Raw genomic sequence first — 18,376 nt, forward strand, 5'->3', positions numbered from 1 at the left:
TTATAGCCATTAGTACCACCTTGCAAAATTCTTCCATTTGATTTCATTTTTTTTAACTGTTAGTCCATATTGGGCTGTCTTGCACAATTTTCACATTTATTTTATTGTTTTCTACCATATTACTTGGTTTATAATACTTGTGTTGCTTTAATATGTCCACATTCGATTTCCACATTCGTTTTTTTTTTTTAATAAAATATCGTTCCTTCGACAAAAGGAAATCCTTTTCAATGTGTTGCGTTTTATTTATATATATATATATATATATATATATATATATATATATATACATATACATACAGGGTTTCACACACATTTATTTATTTGTGGCGGCCCGCCACGAAAGAATTACGGCCGCCACAAATAAAAATAAAAAGTTTTTTTATTTTTATTTTTAAAATTTTTTTTAGGCTTTAGACTCGCTTGACCGCTCATAAAAGCAATGGGACCCTGTCTGTGAATGGAGCTTGTAGTTACATATTATATAAATATGTAAATATTATATAAATATGTATATAAATATGTACATAAAGTGTTGTAATTATATTCCAACTACGCGTTGTACTTGGTCATCGCTGCCGCTGCCTCCCACTACTAGGACCAATTTAGTGTTGCCAATCAACCTATCCCCAGGTGCATGTTTTTGGAGGTGGGAGGAAGCCGGAGTACCCGGAGGGAACCCACGCAGTCACGGGGAGAACATGCAAACTCCACACAGAAAGCGCCCCAGCCCGGGATTGAACCCTGCTTACTCAGGAGTTTCGTATTGTGAGGCTGACACACTAAACCCTGTTCCACCGTGCTGCCCTATTGTAGTCCAATACACAGCATTTGTCAAAACAAGTATCAAATAATTATGGTTGCATATTACTTACAGATACAAATTCCCCACGGCAGAAGCGTATGACAAAGTATTCAGTAACAAAGGTGACCGCATCATTCGATTTATTGTCTTCCCTTGACCTTGGATGTTGGAGCTGGGAATGAGGTCACTGCCGAGCTACGGTATGACCGTTCCAACGTACAACAACACAGCGTATACGAATGATTTAATCCCCCCAAAAATAGACAGAAGGGCTAATAACGGCTTTTAGAGAAGATTCTATTATAGTTTACACCCAGAGCCAACTCAGGGGTAGTGAGGACTGCGATTTTCCGACTAAGAAATACGACGTTGGGGGTGTTCTAGTTGAAACTTGCGACTAGGAACGTAGACATTTTGACATTCAAGTTCAAACTAAGTGATGAGATTAACGTAATGCATTAATGTGGCCAGTAGGGGTCGCCGAAAAAACCAATTACCACAAAGTTAATAATTAATAGGCTAATGTTTTTCATATCCACCATTGTTTTCGGTTTGACTCATTTGACTTGATCATACATTTTCTAACATTCCACACCACAAAATGATAAAACTCGGTATGATTCCTTTAAAATCGTATTGGATCAATATTGGTATAAGCTAATACTCATAGCTCCAATATTGGTATAATATTTAAATATCAAACATTCAGATCTGAACAAGGAGCAATATTCAAAGTCCTCATGTGTCCATGGACATATTTCCCGAGTTTATAAACATAATATACATTTAGAAAAAAAACCGAAAGAAGATATCGATGTAATCATAGTAGTATCGACTAGATACGTGCCTGCACCTGATATCATTACAGTGGATGTTAGGTGTAGATCCACCCATGGCATTTGTTTACATTTTGATGCCGGTGAGCTACGGTGTGTAGTGAAGCATGTTTACTATTCATCGTCCTGCAGGGATGACACTTGTAAGAAACGTACATTATTTGTCGCCATGGTTTCGTGGTTTAGTGATTTAAAAGAAGCTAAAACACTGCCGATGGCGAATGGACGTTAGCCGCTAGCCATGTCTTAAAGCACCTCTTCCTGAGGGCGTTTCAGTGTGATAACGTCACCTTTATCGTTAGTTTTTAAGCCAAAATGTGTCCGTTCTCCCTTTTCTGTCCACACACTGTGTCTGCTTGTAAGTACTCCGTGATTGTGCGCTGCCCAACATGCTCCTCTGCTCGTAAACCAGCAATGACCCGACGTGACGACGACGGAGGGGAGGTCTGGTACGTCTTAGAGGCGGTATTGAACTGAATACGATTCATTAGTATTGCGGTACTTAACTAATACTGGTATACCGTACAACCCTAGATGGTACCAAAAGAAGTGCAGTTATTTTGGTACCATTTTTAACTTAACGATGGAAACAACAAAATAAATAGTACCGCTTTTACCACAGACGAGCTGTAAAAAAGCTTGCAAACGAGACTACTAAAAAGACAACAGAGGGCAAGGGTTAAAGGCCTACTGAAACCCACTACTACCCACCACGCAGTCTGATAGTTTATACATCAATGATGAAATATTAACATTGCAACACATGCCAATACGGCCTTTTTAGTTTACTAAATTGCAATTTTAAATTTCCCGGGAGTTTCTTCTTGAAAACATTGCGTAATGATGACGTGTACGCTTGATGTCACAGGCTGTTAGGAAATATGAGCGCTGCACACACACACAGCTAAATGTCGTCTGCTTTAACCACATAATTATACAGTATTTTGGAGATCTGTGTTGCTGAATCCTTTGTAATTGTTTCAATTAATATTAGAGAAGTCAAAGTAGAAAGATGGAGTTGGGAAGCCTTAGCATTTAGCCACACAAACACACAGTGATTCCTTGTTTAAAATTCACGGAGGTGAAACTTTACTATGGATCACAGCGAACATAGATCCCGACCGAATGTCAACCAGCAGGTTTCGGTGAGAAAATTGTGGTAAAAAGTCGCTTCTTACCGGAGATCATAAAGCTGCCGTCGATTTCCCTGAGACATTGGCGTCTAGACACCCGTGGACACACCTCTCCGACTATCAGGTACTATAAAACTCACTAAAACACTAGCAACACAATAGAAAGATAAGGGATTTCCCAGAATTATCCTAGAAAATGTGTCTAAAAACATCTGAATCCGTCCCAATGCAATCGCGTTTTTTTTTTTTTTTTTTCTAGTCCGTCGCTATCAGTATCCTCAAACACGAATCTTTCATCCTCGCTCAAATTAATTGGGAAATTGTCGTTTTCTCGGTCCGAATAGCTCTTTTTGTTGGAGGCTCCCATTAAAAACAATGTGAAGATGTGAGGAGCCATCAACATGTGACGTCATCGTCTGCGACTTCCGGTAGAGGCAGGGCTTTTCTGTTAGCAAGCAAAAGTTGCGAACTTCATCGTGGATGTTCTCTACTAAATCCTTTCAGCAAAAATATGGCAATATCGCAAAATGATCAAGTATGACACATAGAATGGACCTGCTATCCCCGTTTAAATAAGAAAATCTCTTTTCAGTAGGCTTTTAAATGGCTTTTTGTTGAATGTTACCTTTTATAAACACGGTGTTACATAAAACGCATTAAAAGGCCGCATTGGTCGGCCAGGCTTTGTGCGCATATGTGTGTCAGTGTGGACCCTCTGTTCTCACATCGAGCGGGGGGTGGGTAGGCGGTAGGCTCAGTGCCATGGGAGGCCATTGGCTGGCGAGAAGACTCGCAGCATCAGCACATCCTTAACCCACTGCCCTTCTTTTACTCGTCCGCCTCGGCATCAACCATACCCCCCTTCCGCTCCGCACTGGCACCCTATGGCATTGTTGCTCGGAATGTAAACAAGGCCACGGCGGCTGGAAAATGGTCAAAGGTCACAGACGTGTCACATATACACCAGTGGCACTCCGACTCTTTGATCAGGGCAAGGAGAGGTGCAATGGCCAGTTATTTATTTAATCAATGAGTAGATGTTTAAAACAGGTCTACACTGTATGCTGCTAGTCTGCCCTTTGCAGAGGACAAAGAGACATGCATGCACATTTTTCACATCATTTTTTTGTCCATGAACTATAATAATGAACCACAGTTATTCACATTAAACAGTGATTGTCCATTTCAATATTTTTGCATTGCAAGCAGTTTTCCTGCAATAAAGCCCCAGACACGCATGGATTAATTCCACCTTTTCTGCAGGTGTAACATAAGGAAGAATGGATGGCCACTCACCTCGCAGTCGTACAAGTCGCTGAGCTGCTCGATGATCCACTCCTCCAGAACCAGCCTCTTTCTCAGCTCCTTGCGGTCGTACTTGACGGTGACTTTGCCGTGCTTCTTCTGCACCGGGTCGACGTCGGGCGGCGCGCTCAGGGGCGCCGAGCCCACGCAGCCCACCCCGGGCGCGGGCTGGAAGAAGACGCGGCCGCCGGCGGCGGGCAGTGGGGCGCTCGTCTCGGTGCTGGCGGCCGACATAGCGGGCGGGCGGCTGACTGGACTGGCTGGCGAGGCGGCGGAGGTGAGTGAGTGAGTGAGTGAGTGAGTGAGTGAGTGAGACGGTGAGTGAGAGAGTCAAGCGGCTGCTGCGGCAGTCTGTGGAGTGGACCTGGCTTTTTAAACAGCTGCTATTTAAAGCGCAGACGCTGGAGTGGGCGGAGCTTATGCCGACATGAAATGAGCAATTTAAGCACATCTATCTATCTATCTATCTATCTATCTATCTATCTATCTATCTATCTATCTGTCTATATGTCTGTCCGTCTGTCTGTCTGTCTGTCTGTCTGTCTGTCTGTCTGTCTGTCTAACAACATAATGGAGAAGTAGTCATAATCTATAGATATAGACATGGCAACTTTAAAGGCCTACTAAAATGAGATTTTCTTATTTAAACGGGGATAGCAGGTCCATTCTATGTGTCATACTTGATCATTTCGCGATATTGCCATATTTTTTCTGAAAGGATTTAGTAGAGAACATCCACGTTAAAGTTCGCAACTTTAGGTGCTAGGAGAAATGCCCGGCCTCTACCGGAAGTTGCAGATGATGACGTCGCAAGTGTGGGGGCTCCTCACATATTCACATTGTTTTTAATGGGAGCCTCCAACAAAAAGAGCTATTCGGACCGGGAAAACGACAATTTCCCCATTAATTTGAGCGAGGATGAAAGATTCGTGTTTGAGGATATTGATAGCGACGGACTAGAAAAAAAAAAACGTGATTGCATTGGGACGGATTCCGATGTTTTTAGAGACATTTACTTGGATAATTCTGGGAAATCCCTTATCTTTCTATTGTGTTGCTAGTGTTTTAGTGAGTTAAATAGTACCTGATAGTCGGAGATGTACGTCCACGGGTGTCTTGACGCGCAGTGTCTCAGGGAAGTCGACGGCAGTTGTACGCACGGCACAAGCTCAGCTGATCTCCGGTAAGAGGCGACTTTTTAACCACAATTTTGTCACCGAAACCTGCTGGTTGACATTCGGTAGGATCCATGTTGGCTTGACCGCGCTGTGATCCATAGGAAATTTTCACCTCCAGGAATTTTTAACAAGGAATCACTGTGTGTTTGGGTGGCTAAAGGCTAAAGCTTCCCAACTCCATCTTTCTACTGTGACTTCTCCAATATTAATTGACCTAATTGCAAAAGATTCAGCGACACAGATCTCCAAAATACTGTGTAACTATGCCGTTAAAGCAGACAACTTTTAGCTGTGTATGTGCGCAGCGCACATACTTCCTAAAAACCTGTGACGTCTTGCGTACACGTCATCATTACACGACGTTTCAAAGACGAAACTCCCGGGAAATTTAAAATTGTAATTTAGTAAACTAAAAAGGCCGTATTGGCATGTGTTGCAATGTTAATATTTCATCATTGATATATAAACTATCAGACTGCGTGGTGGGTAGTAGCGGGTTTCAGTAGGCCTTTAAAGCACATCTTTTTTATGCTGCACCTGTTACATGTACTGTAATATTGTACATGGTAAGTGGGATTTGTTATATATTGTATAAATATATAATATAATAATATAATATACCAATATATATAATATACTGTGTATATAATATGTAAATAGGATAGGATAGGATTGGTCTTTATTGTCATTGCACAAGTACAACGAAACTTTGTTTTCAGCACATATATTACATATATGTTAAACTTTATATTGTTACTATGGTACATTTTTTGCCTACTTTATACCTGCATTATCTTTTCCAACCTTACCCTTTCCATCCTTTGTAACTCAGCTACTGTGTGGAGCAATTTCCCTTGTGGATCAATAAAGTTTGTCTAAGTCTAATGACTTTATGTGTAATCTCAATAACAGGATACAGTTTCCTTATATAGTGCCCTGGGGTGTTTATTTACTCAACTGCAGAGAGTATTTTTGTATTTTTCTTTTTTTTAATAAAGGCAGTATTCTATTGATATAAATAATTATATATATATATATATATATATTTTTTTTTTTATCAGGTTTCGTTTCCCCACACACATAATATGTGATTAACATTTACAGTACCAGTGAAACCTTTAAAAACACCTATTCATCCAGCATGACTTTTGGATGTAACTCGCCTGGTCCAGCTTTACAGGTGCCATGTCTGTCTATTTATCTATTCATCTATCTATTTACCTATTTGAATTAATTATGAAGTATTGGGCAAATGTACGTAATTAAGTGTCCATCTTGTTTAATATTGCTTAATTCTTTATAGTGTTCCGGTAGGCAGTTTTTCTTCAATGGGGGATGAAGAAAAATGGCATCATTCATCATCAGCAACATTGTAAACAACCGGTATTTTGAGGGGCATGTTATCTAGTCAGTGGCGCCTCCACCTGGACAGTTTAGGTACATTCAAATACAATGTGAGCGTCCATCCAGCCATTTTCTATCGCTTGTCCCTCTCGGGGTCACGGGGTTGGCTGGAGCCTATCCTAATATGAGCATTGCATCAGAAAATCATAGCTATATTGATTGGTTGTGTTCAATATGCTGATGAACAAGCACATGCGCAGACATTATGGGTGGCAGAAGCTCAAGCCAGACAAAAATTGCACCCGTCACGTAGAGTATTTTTTATTAATATGATAAAAATAGCAGATATTTTCATAATGACAAACTGAATAAAAGATTACATTTACGGTCACAAATGTATTTATGTTTTACTATTTTCTGACAGTTGACGCACAAGCAGCATCACACTAAAAACCGATACACCTCACCTGACTGTCGTAGAGCTAAAAAACAAAAAAAAAACGGCCCCAGGTGCACGTCTTTTCTCAGTATAATGTCCTGATTTGTAGGGTTCAACACACGGGCAGTGGTAACTCCGTCCTGTACAGATGTCACCGTGTGAGCTATGACACACTCACTTTTGCCTTTAAGGTCGGGTGATAAGTAACCCACAAAGTCAGGAAGCTGATCAGCAGGCTCAGGTGGGAAAACACTTACAGGCACCAGCATCTCACTGTGGGGGGGCAGTGTCACGACAGTGGCGATGGAAACATTGCAACACTCCGGAATTAAGTCTTTGCCACTCAGGAGTGGAAGTACAGTGTCCCATAGGTGTAGTTGGCCACGGGCATAATCCAGGAGGGCGTGATTTGAGACAAGAAAGTCCAAGCCCAGTAGTAGTTTGTGTGGACCCCCTAATAACGTGGAAAACCTGCTGCTGGGAGGTCTTCTCCAGACGCAGAGTAACTGTTATAGTGCCCAGTGTGTCGAGCAACTGTCCATTCACCGCCCGTGCAGCAATCAAAGCCGCCGTTAAGGGTCGCTTGTGCAGAGCTGGAACAGACATGCGGAAGTTGTCACTGATAAACGACTTGGTTCCTCCTGAATCAATCAATATGTTTATTTCAGTCCCTTCAATGCTTCCCTTCACATATGAGGTTCGCTGTTTTGTCGTGTCCGATGTCATTGCATTACTCATGGAGGGGATAAACATCCCTCCCTCCATAGAGCCCATAGATTCTGTAGCTGATGTTTGGGCTGCAACATCAGTTAGATCTCTTTTCCCGACTGGTTTGTTGCATCTTCCCTCCTCGGGGAAAGAATATGCATACCTCGCCGTCTCTGTGTTTCCTCATTAGAGGGGCTTCTAGCAGGTTTTGGACCCCGCCAACTTGGGGAGTTAGCCCGGTTGTTGTAGGGCCCCCGATAGTACTGTTTCTCCCTCGGCCCTCCTTCTGCGCGCCGCTCGCGCCAGCCCTGGTCAGGTGAACGCCCTCTCTGCTCATATCCACGGTCAGGGGAACACCCTCTCTGTTGACCCCATGGGCGAGACGGACAGCCTTGCTCTCCACATGTACACTGACACTGACTTCCACGTACTGGATGAGGTGCTCGCTGTTCATCTTTACAGTAGCTGGATCGCTGTCGGGTGTTTTCCTCTGCCATTAGTTTCATTTCCATCCTCATTTCCCTCATATCTGCAGTAAGTCGGTTTATAGTCCTATACAAACCACCACCACCATCATCAGATATGGAGTGCACCATGGGCGCTGTACCACTTCCAGTGGGATGCTGGTGAACCTGTGTGCTGACATAGTCCATCCTTAACGCCTCTCTGGAACATCTCACACCGGCCAGCGTTGGTCAGAGTCTCCTCCAACTCAGTCGCTCCCTGCTCATGACATTTAGCTCTCAGAAACCGGTCGAGTCCAGCCAGAAATCTGCAAAATTTCTCCTCTTTCTGAACTATATCCATGTAGCCTTGGGAGTGCCTCTTGAACGAGTTTGTTTATGTCTGCTGCATATACTTCCAGACTCTCTCCGGGAGCACAGAGGCGGGCAGAGATGTTTGCTCTGAAACAGTCTAGAAAACGTTTTTGTCCGAAAGCCTCATGCAATTTTTCTTTCACCTTATCGTAATCCACCTGAACGACAGCTGGCAAGCTATCCCATAGAAGAAAAGCAGCCTTTGTCAGCCGCGTGGGTAAAATCCTCACCAGTTCATAGTCAAAGTTACTGCCCGTACCTCCAACCAGCGCTTTCACTGCTACTTCATATTGTCTGGCCCAGCAGGGGAAACTTTGCTTTTCCTCACCGGAAAATGGCTGTGGGAGTTCAATCTTTACATTGCTAGCGAACGATCATTCTCCACGTTGCTCTCTGTAGCTATAGTCCAGCGGGTCCTCGCTTTTATTCCACATAAATCAGAAGACCGCAGCCAGATGAAAGAAGTCTGTGTGCTTTCTGACAAGACGACGCTTCACCGTTGCTAGCTGCGGCTAACTGAGACTCTCCGGATTTTACGGTAATTAGACGTCTTTCTTTCGCGGGACCTATACCCCACCGCTGCCAGCAATGTAACCGAGGGTTTATATATAAGTCGCCTATACTGTATCACACAATAAAGAAACAAACACGGAGGCTCTAGTTTTACACGAGAACCACTTTATTTCGTTTGTTTTCAAAACTCTGCTCCACTCCAAGACAGCATCATTTCCGTTCTTTTCACCTTCAAAATAAGAGCTCAAGGCATATAACAGGAACTTAACATCGCGGTGGGAGAGGGGTTAGTGCGTCTGCCTCACAATACGAAGTTCCTGCAGTCCTGGGTTCAAGTCCAGGCTCGGGATCTTTCTGTGTGGAGTTTGCATGTTCTCCCCGTGAATGCGTGGGTTCCCTCCGGGTACTCCGGCTTCCTCCCACTTCCAAAGACATGCACCTGGGGATAGGTTGATTGGCAACACTAAATTGGCCCTAGTGTGTGAATGTGAGTGTGAATGTTGTCTGTCTATCTGTGTTGGCCCTGCGATGAGGTGGCGACTTGTCCAGGGTGTACCCTGCCTTCCGCCCGATTGTAACTGAGATAGGCGCCAGCGCCCCCCGCGACCCCGAAAGGGAATAAGCGGTAGAAAATGGATGGATGGAAAATGGATAACATCACAAAGAGGCAAAACCATAAAAATAGGTTACATATGTATAATAAATGTCAGTGTTTATCTCACAATGATGACACAAACACATAAACTTTGGCGTTAGCTTTTTAGCATTAGCATTCTGTTCACTCGGGTTGAGGCTAATTACTACACAACAGGAGTGTCACTGATTACTTTTGCAACATGTAATTACCTAAATAGTTAATATTTGATGTGATTTACCTTTGTTCCACTCATTTGCTGCCATCTTTTTTCCCCATTTATCCAACAAAGTCCGAGTAGTAAGCAGCTGAGGTCGCCGCTGCGAATGCGGCTTTATAGTCCTCCGTAAATAGGTTTAAAAAGAGTCTGTCCACTTCTTGTAGCTTTGCAACAAAATTAAGTTCGTAAAAACTAATAAACAACAATAAATAGCTTATAGTTTAAAGACTACGGCCAAGTAAAAACACTCCAAAATAGTTCCACTGATCAGCATTCTTTAGCGCACTCCTTTCGTTCTTCTTTCTCACCATTGCCAAGTTTGTTGTGATAGAAATATACAAGAAATGAGAAATAAACAAATATATATTGGCTGGGGACATCTCTGCGCTGCTGATCCGCTTCCGCTTGGGATGGTTTCCTGCTGGCTCCGCTGTGCACGGGACTCTCGCTGCTGTGTTGGATCCGATTTGGACTGGACTCTCGCGGCTGTGTTGGATCCACTATGGACTGAACTTTTCACAGTATCATGTTAGACACGCTCGACATCCATTGCTTTCGGTCCCCTAGAGGGGGGGGGGGGGGGGTTGCCCACATATGTGGTCTTCTCCAAGGTTCTCATAGTCCTCATTGTCACCGACGTCCCACTGGGTGTGAGTTTTCCTTGCCCTTATGTGAGCCTACCGAGGATGTCATAGTGGTTTCTGTTGTGGTTTGTGCAGCCCTTTGAGACACTAGTGATTTAGGGCTATATAAATGAACATTGATTGATTGATGATTGATATTCAAATGGCGGTCTTGTGTTTGAAAGAGAAGTTTTAGGCACGCCCCCAACTGTGTTCAACCAATCAGCGTTTGACAGCACTGCCCGCCCCCCAAAAAGTTCCTGGTCCCACCGAGCTAGGAGGAACTTTGAAATGTTCATGAAGAGCTAAATCTACCTGGGTAGTTATTAGTGGGAACACAGGGGGAAAAGGACCTAATGTAGATTCCACTCCCGAATCTTTTGGGGTTTTTTTGGATAAAAATGAAAACTTCTTTTTTTGCCCTCATTATACCCTGGAAATTTCTCATATATTGGGCATGCAAATGATGACAGACATGCCCTCTGTCCCTTAACCAAACATGACATACGTGACTGTGTTGTGATTAGTTTTGCACCAAACAACAACAGGGGATTTCACCGTCACCGATTTCCTGTCTGATGCGATTCGTCAGAGGGGACGCACAGGCCCAGCGCCACATGAGCAAGAGGGCCAGGGGCCAAGAACTTAATGCCCCGCCAGATATTGAAACATTTGGTGGGGAATTACTGAGAGAAATTGTCATGAAATGAATGAGGAGGAAATAAGGGCTCCAGAAGAAAGGGTCAGGGTCTACCTGACTCTTTCTTCGACCCAACTCTCTTGTTTGAGTCACACATTAAGAGTGTTACTAAAACGGCCTTTTTTCATCTCCGTAATGTCGCTAAAATCCGTTCCATTTTGTCCACGAGCGACGCTGAGATGATTATTAATGCGTTCGTTACGTCTCGTCTCGATTACTGTAACGTATTATTTTCGGGTCTCCTTATGTCTAGCATTAAACGATTACAGTTGGTACGAAATGCAGCTGCTAGACTTTTGACAAGAACAAGAAAGTTTGATCATATTACGCCTATACTGGCTCACCTGCACTGGCTTCCTGTGCACTTAAGATGTGATTTTAAGGTTTTACTACTTACGTATAAAATACTACACGGTCTAGCTCCAGCCTGTCTTGCCGATTGTATTATACCATATGTCCCGGCAAGAAATCTGCGTTCAAAGAACTCCGGCTTATTCGTGATTCCCAGAGCCCCAAAAAGTCTGCGGGCTATAAAGCGTTTTCTATTTGGGCTCCAGTACCATGGAATGCCCTCTCGGTAACAGTTCGAGATACTACCTCAGTAGAAGCATTTAAGTCCCATCTTAAAACTCATTTGTATACTCTAGCCTTTAAGCAGACCCCCTTTTTAGACCAGTTGATCTGCCGTTTCTTTTCTTTTTCTCCTCTGCCCCCCTCTCCCTTGTGGAGGGCGGGGCGCGAGGGGCACTATGGACTGGACTCTCACTATTATATTAGTTCCACTATGGACTAGACTAGACTCTCACCAGTGACGTGCAGTCAGGGGAGGCAGCCTCACGTGCCATCACGGAAAGAAAAAAAATGTAAAAAGAAAAAAAAATTATCAAATTGTTATATGTCTCCAGTGATTATACTTTATAAAGTTATTTTCCATTTAACTTCACCATTATTTTTTTCTTTTTTTCTTTCTTTTCTTTTCTTAGTTTATTTTTATTCAAAATTGCTGAATTTTCACATTTTCTGTTCAAATACTGAGAAGAGACTTGCAGTGAGTCAGCAGCCAGTTGAGCCTCACCACGGATTGCGCAATGACTCTGGTAACTGCTGGCGGCTGTGCAGTGAGACCGTATTGCTATATAAATTATATTAAACATTTCCATAGTTTAGTTAGCTGAGGTATATAATGTACAGTGTATTTTGTCAACTATAACGTGTTTCCTGTGCTGGGCAATCATAAAACAGCTGCGAAAACACACTGTGTGAGGCACCTGTTCTCCCGCCTCCTGGTGGTAGAGGGCACTAGTGATCTCAGGGATCATTCTTGCGATTACTCGTCTGCAGAATAAGTGACAACAAGCTACAGTTAACAAGTCAAGTGCAGCGGCAGCAATCGTTTATTTTTTCCTCTCCCCTGGACTTTTAAATTGGAGGATTACATATCTAAAATAAAACAGTTTTCCAAACTGGACTTTCAATCGAAGCAGGAGGTAATAATTAAAGGAAGACAAACACCGGAGCTAAAAGGTTTGCTTCAGACAGTGATCTCCATTGAGACAGAGAGACTTTTAAAACTGAAGAAAGATAAGGAAGACTTCTATAAACAAGTTATCGATGCTTTTGTTCAGAAGGAGCGGTGCATGGACTTCATTTATAAGTAAAGGTAAGACCATATTAATGTTTTTTTTTATCAAATGTGCTTTTTTGTGTGCTACAGTTTGTATGTGTAAAGAATGCTGGTATGAGCTTTTAAACATAACCAGTTAACTGCCGCCAATCAAATGGTGAATAAGATAGTCTTTAGGGTTCATATGTTTGTAAATCTGACTGTGATGAAGTCAGTGTCTCACCAGCCATGAACCTCAGCGCACGTCACTGACTCTCACTATTTTGTTGGATCCACTATGGACTGGACTTTCACAGTATCATGTTAGACCCACTCGATGTCCATTGGTTTCTGTCTCCCTTAGATGGGGGTGGTGGGGGGTTGCCCACATATGCGGTCCTCTACAAGGTTTCTCATAGTCATTCACATCAACGTCCCACTGGGGTGAGTTTTTCCTAACCCTTATGTGGGCTCTGTACCGCGGATGTCGTTGTGGCTTGTGCAGCCCTTTGAGACACTTGTGATTTAGGGCTATATAAATAAACATTGATTGATTGATACCTGTGCACGTGCCTTTTTATTATTGACGTTTGCAGAGGTGTTTAGCTTTTTCTTAATAGTCATTAGGCAAAATATTTGAAACAGCTCTCTGGGTATGTTCCACATTCCAGAGCAAGTCACCCATTCTAAAGTTGGTTCCTTAGATTATCAATCAATATGAGAGTGTACTCTTTGCAGATGCATGAATCAAACAGGATGTACAAATTACACAACATAATCTACTCTTTTGTGACAATAATGGGACTTTACCGTAAGTTGTGAACTTTACACCTGAGGCTCATCCCATGAATTTACATAAACAAGCTGATTGGACTGAAGGGAACCTGACTCAGCTTTTTTGACATACTTCACAGTCAAGCTGCCGAGTCCTCTTCTCTGTCCGGTCATGGCTGTCCTCTCTGTCCTCACGCCCTTCCTGGCACTGGTGCTGTGCATGGTGACGGGTTTCCTGGTGCTGAGGAGCCGCCGCCAACACAAGATTGTGGACCCCGGGGGGGCAACAAAAGCTGGCTTTAAACCATGGGTGGACCAGGATCTGCGGGATGACAGCGAGGTCCCCACACAAGAGGATGGTAAGGATTTAATTTTTCATTTAATTGATTAAAGATTAAAGTTAGTACTTAGACTTTAGTCCTTTATTAATCCAGCTGTCTGCAAAATACACCTGCATAGAAGCACTCCTCTTCCTTGTGTTTCACAGTTTTACAGCTGTAGGCTCCTTTCGTCTTATGAAACGTCAAGCCTGCAAAGTGAGCACCAAAGCTACATAATTTAATCATTAACCCACATGTGTCATAAAGTCACTTTTCTCCAGTGGTGTGTCGTCAGGGCCAGCAAGGCTTTCTCTGCTGATCGAACATAAATCATGATCATTAAATAATTCAAATTAATTTTATTTTTCATTGACTGTCCATTAAATATATAAAAGTAGTCATCATATTCTCTTCATGTCATATTAGGCCCCTGTGTTGCTTTTTTAAGTTAGAGCTTTTATCCAATCAGAATTCAGCTAGCTAGTTGCCATCGCCGTGTGAATTCTGCAGGAGGCCTTTTGACCCAACATTAGCGGCAGCTGTGCAGTGTAAACGAATGGAGGACGTTCAGTTAACAGAGAGTTGTGATAGCCGATCAGATCACAAGTTGTTGACAGTAGCCCATCTCGGTAGCCTTACGTTGAACAAGACTGTGATTGGATCATACTTGCCAACCCTCCCAATTTTCTCAGGAGACTCCCGAATTTCAGTGCCCCTCCCGAAAATCTCCCGGGGCAACCATTCTCCTGAATTTCTCCCGATTTCCACCCGGACAACAATATTGTGGCGTCCCTTTAGCGCCCCCCAATACCCTGTCGTCACGTCCGTTTATCCTCTATACTAACAGCGTGCCAGCCCAGTCACATAATATATGTGGCTTTTACACACACATAAGTGAATGCAAGGCATTCTTGGTCAACAGCCATACAGCCATAAACAACTTGAACACTGTTACAAATATGCGCCACACTGTGAACCCACACCAAACAAGAATGACAAACACATTTCGGGAGAACATCCGCACCGTAACACAACATAAACACATCATAACAAATACCCAGAATCCCTTGCAGCACTAACTCTTCCGGGACGCTACATTATACACCCCCCGCTACCACCACCGGAGGTTTCAAGGTTGGCAATTATGAATTGGATACTCACTCATCACTCCCAAGTATCCAATCACGAGTTGTGATTGGATACTTGGATACCCGGCCAGCGGAGAAATGGGCGGTACTCACTTTTTTTTAACCAACGAAGAAGCAGAGCAAAACGTTGATTAGGTCACAGATATACATTTGCGAGGGCATTTTCAAGAAGGATATTTAAAGAGAGACTAGATCTTGTGAGACGAGGACGGCCGACCCCGGAAATTAGTTAAGCTGGTTGCCTGCCACTTCCACTCGAATTAACCAGTTTTGAGCGGTACTAATGGCTTTACAAATTGTGAGTTAAAACATATTTTTTCACATTCAATATTATTTAAAAAAATTTTTTTAGTTTTGACAGTGCCACGTCAGATGCGATTTTTAAATGCACCAATAATTAGCCCGTTTTGTACACTAGCGACACATTTTTCAAGCTGTGGTCATATGGTGACATAAATGATGGTATTTTCAGAGGCAATCATTGAAGTCGGACTAAGTAGGACATCACTGAAGGCCTAGGTGGGAAACGCATGGCCCGCCACTGCGTTTTTGAGTGTGTTTTGAGAATGTTTAAGGCCTGAGTGCAGCAAGTGGCGCTGTATAAACATACAGTGGTAACACAACAGAAAAAGGCGGGGGGGGGGCTCTTTGTGTCCCACATTGGATAAATCTAAAGATTTAAAATCGGGTAAAAAACCAACAGCTCTACGTATGCTGTTGAGGAGCTCATCAAAATACAATGCCTGTGTTTTGGCTCAACATCCACCCATCTATTTTCTACTGCTTGTCCCTTTCGGGGTCACAGAGGGGGAGCCTATCTCAGCTGCATTTGGGCCGAAGGTGGCGTACACCCTGGACAAATCACCATCTCATCGCAGGGCTCAAAATGGCCTAAATGGTTGGCAAAAATGGGTTCTTTGATACTCTTTTGCATACCCTGTCCTGACATAATGGTGAAAGTGGTGGTATGGGCTATTTTTTGTAAGAAAATATAAGTTTGGACAGTTTGTTTATGGGACACCACACTTTCCAGTAGGCCTGATGTGCTTGCAAACTTCGGTGAGTTTTCATGCATGTTAAGGCTTTCCAAGATATAAGGGCACTAATTACGCTGCATACTGAACAAGATGCGGTCTTTATTTAGTCTTTGGAATTTTAATTGGAGTGCAGCGTCCAGGCATCAGCTGCCAACCGTCCCTGTGTGAGGTCTGTCTGTTAAAGGGGAACATTATCACAATTTCAGAAGGGTTAAAACCAATAAAAAATCAGTTCCCAGTGGCTTATTTTATTTTTTAAATTTTTTTTTTTAATTTTACCCATGGTGGAATACCCCGAAAAAAGGCTTTAAAGTGGCTGATTTTCGCTATCCGTGAAGCCACCGTCCATTTTCCTGTGACGTCATCCAGTGATATACATGCTATCAAGGCGGGTAGCACAGCAAGATATAGCAACATTAGCTCAAATTCAGACTCAGATTTCAGCGGCTTAAGCGATTCAACAGATTACACATGTATTGAAATGGATGGTTGGAGTATGGAGGCAGATAGCGAAAACGAAATTGAAGAAGAAACTGAAGCTATTGAGCGAATAGCTATTGACGCTATTCGGCCATGTCTGCCTTAGCATCGCCGGTAAAATGTGCAGACCAAACGATCGGGACTTTCGCATCTTGTGACACTGGAGCAACTTAAATCCGTTGATTGGTAAGTGTTTGTTTGGCATTAAATGTGGGTGGAGAGAAAGGCTGGGTGCAAATATAGCTACAAATGTACATACAGCCAGCATAAATAGCATGTTAGCATCGATTAGCATGCCGTGCTAATCGATGCACATTCTATGTAAATCAACTTGAATCCATTGCTGATCGTGTTGTTACACCCTCCGACAATACATCGACGAAGCATGATGTCTCCAAGGTACGGAAAACAGTAGAAAAAACGGAAAATAACAGAGCTTATTTGACTCGATGTTTATAATGTGTTTGAGAAAATGGCGGTTGACTACCTAGGTGACGTCACGTTGTGACATCATCGCTCCGAGAGCAAATTATAGAAAGGTGTTTAATTCGCCAAAATGCACCCATTTAGAGTTGGTAACTTGGTTAAAAAAATATATGGTCTTTTTTCTGCAACATCAAGGTATATATTGACGCTTACATAGTACTGGTGATAACGTTCCCCTTTAAATGTCTCAGAAGAAGGCGAGTGGGTTGACAGCACAGAGGATGACGATCTCCAGCACGTGCCCTACTCACCTGAGCGTCATCCCGAGGAAAGGATGCTGCAGCGATCCCAGGACTTCTACGCTCTGATGAGCCAGCGCAGGTCAGTGCGCTTCATCAGCTCAGAGCCGGTCCCACGGGAAGTCATCGACAATGTCGTCCGCACTGCAGGCATGAAGATAAAGACTTTGTTCAATCTTCCATAAAAAGAAAATGCAGCTATGTGATTTTTTATTTTTTTGGGGGGGGCGGATGGGAGCAGGTACCGCCCCCAGTGGAGCGCATACAGAACCCTGGACCTTTGTGGTAGTTTTCGACGTGGACACAAAGCATCGGATCAGACTGATAGTGGAGGAAGAGGAAGAGGTGAACTACCGCCAGAGGATGGGTGACAAGTGGGTGAATGATTTAGCTAAATTAAGGTGAGCTTGCGCCGCATCTGATTAAAAAAACTAGCGCTAATGCTGATCAGGGATATACACCCAATGATTATATGCACCTGCAGGACAAACTGGATTAAGGAGTACTTGGATGTCGCTCCATGTTTGATGCTGATCTTCAAGCAGACCTACGGCGTTCTGCCGAACAAGAAAAAGAAGACACACTACTACAATGAAATCAGCGTGTCCATAGCTTGTGGCATCCTACTGGCTGCACTGCAGGTGATGTACAGGAATCATAAACAAGTAAATGGTAAATGGGTAAACGCTTTTCTACCTTCAAGGTACTCAAAGCACTTTGACACTATTTCCACATTCACCCATTCACACACACTGATGGCGGGAGCTGCCATGGAAGGCTCTAACCACGACCCATCAGGAGCAAGGTTGAAGTGCCTTGCTCAAGGACACACAAGGTTGGTAGAAGGTGGGGATCGAACCAGTAACTCTCAGGTTCCTGGCATGGCCACTGTCCAAACTGCACCACGCCGTCCCCAGTACTATATGTAGCAGCACTATTTTCTAACACTTAATAAAGCGCACCTCAGTTACTATTCAAGCAGATTATTGATTCCTTTAATTGGACTTTTAGGGCGATTTTATGATTGAGCTCC

At 43.2% G+C, this 18,376-nt stretch overlaps 1 protein-coding gene across 3 annotated transcripts in view; it reads left to right on the forward strand.

The window, feature by feature from the left end:
* iyd (iodotyrosine deiodinase) overlaps nt 1–18,376 on the forward strand; it is a 76,263-nt gene that overhangs the window by 57,119 nt on the left and 768 nt on the right. Inside the window, exons 2-6 of one of the 3 annotated variants that reach the window (XM_061900704.1) lie at nt 4,038–4,356; nt 13,774–13,992; nt 17,299–17,493; nt 17,585–17,744; nt 17,828–18,178. In XM_061900704.1, the coding sequence (XP_061756688.1) occupies nt 4,059–4,356; nt 13,774–13,992; nt 17,299–17,493; nt 17,585–17,744; nt 17,828–18,178 (1,223 nt within the window). In that variant the 5' untranslated portion in view covers nt 4,038–4,058. Of the gene's footprint in view, nt 1–4,037; nt 4,357–13,773; nt 13,993–17,295; nt 17,494–17,584; nt 17,745–17,827; nt 18,179–18,376 lie in introns of all 3 variants that reach the window. The other 2 variants (XM_061900703.1, XM_061900705.1) reach the window with 2 other exon arrangements.

Source organism: Nerophis ophidion, linkage group LG05 (genome assembly GCF_033978795.1).
Source record: "Nerophis ophidion isolate RoL-2023_Sa linkage group LG05, RoL_Noph_v1.0, whole genome shotgun sequence".
NCBI lineage: Eukaryota > Metazoa > Chordata > Actinopteri > Syngnathiformes > Syngnathidae > Nerophis > Nerophis ophidion.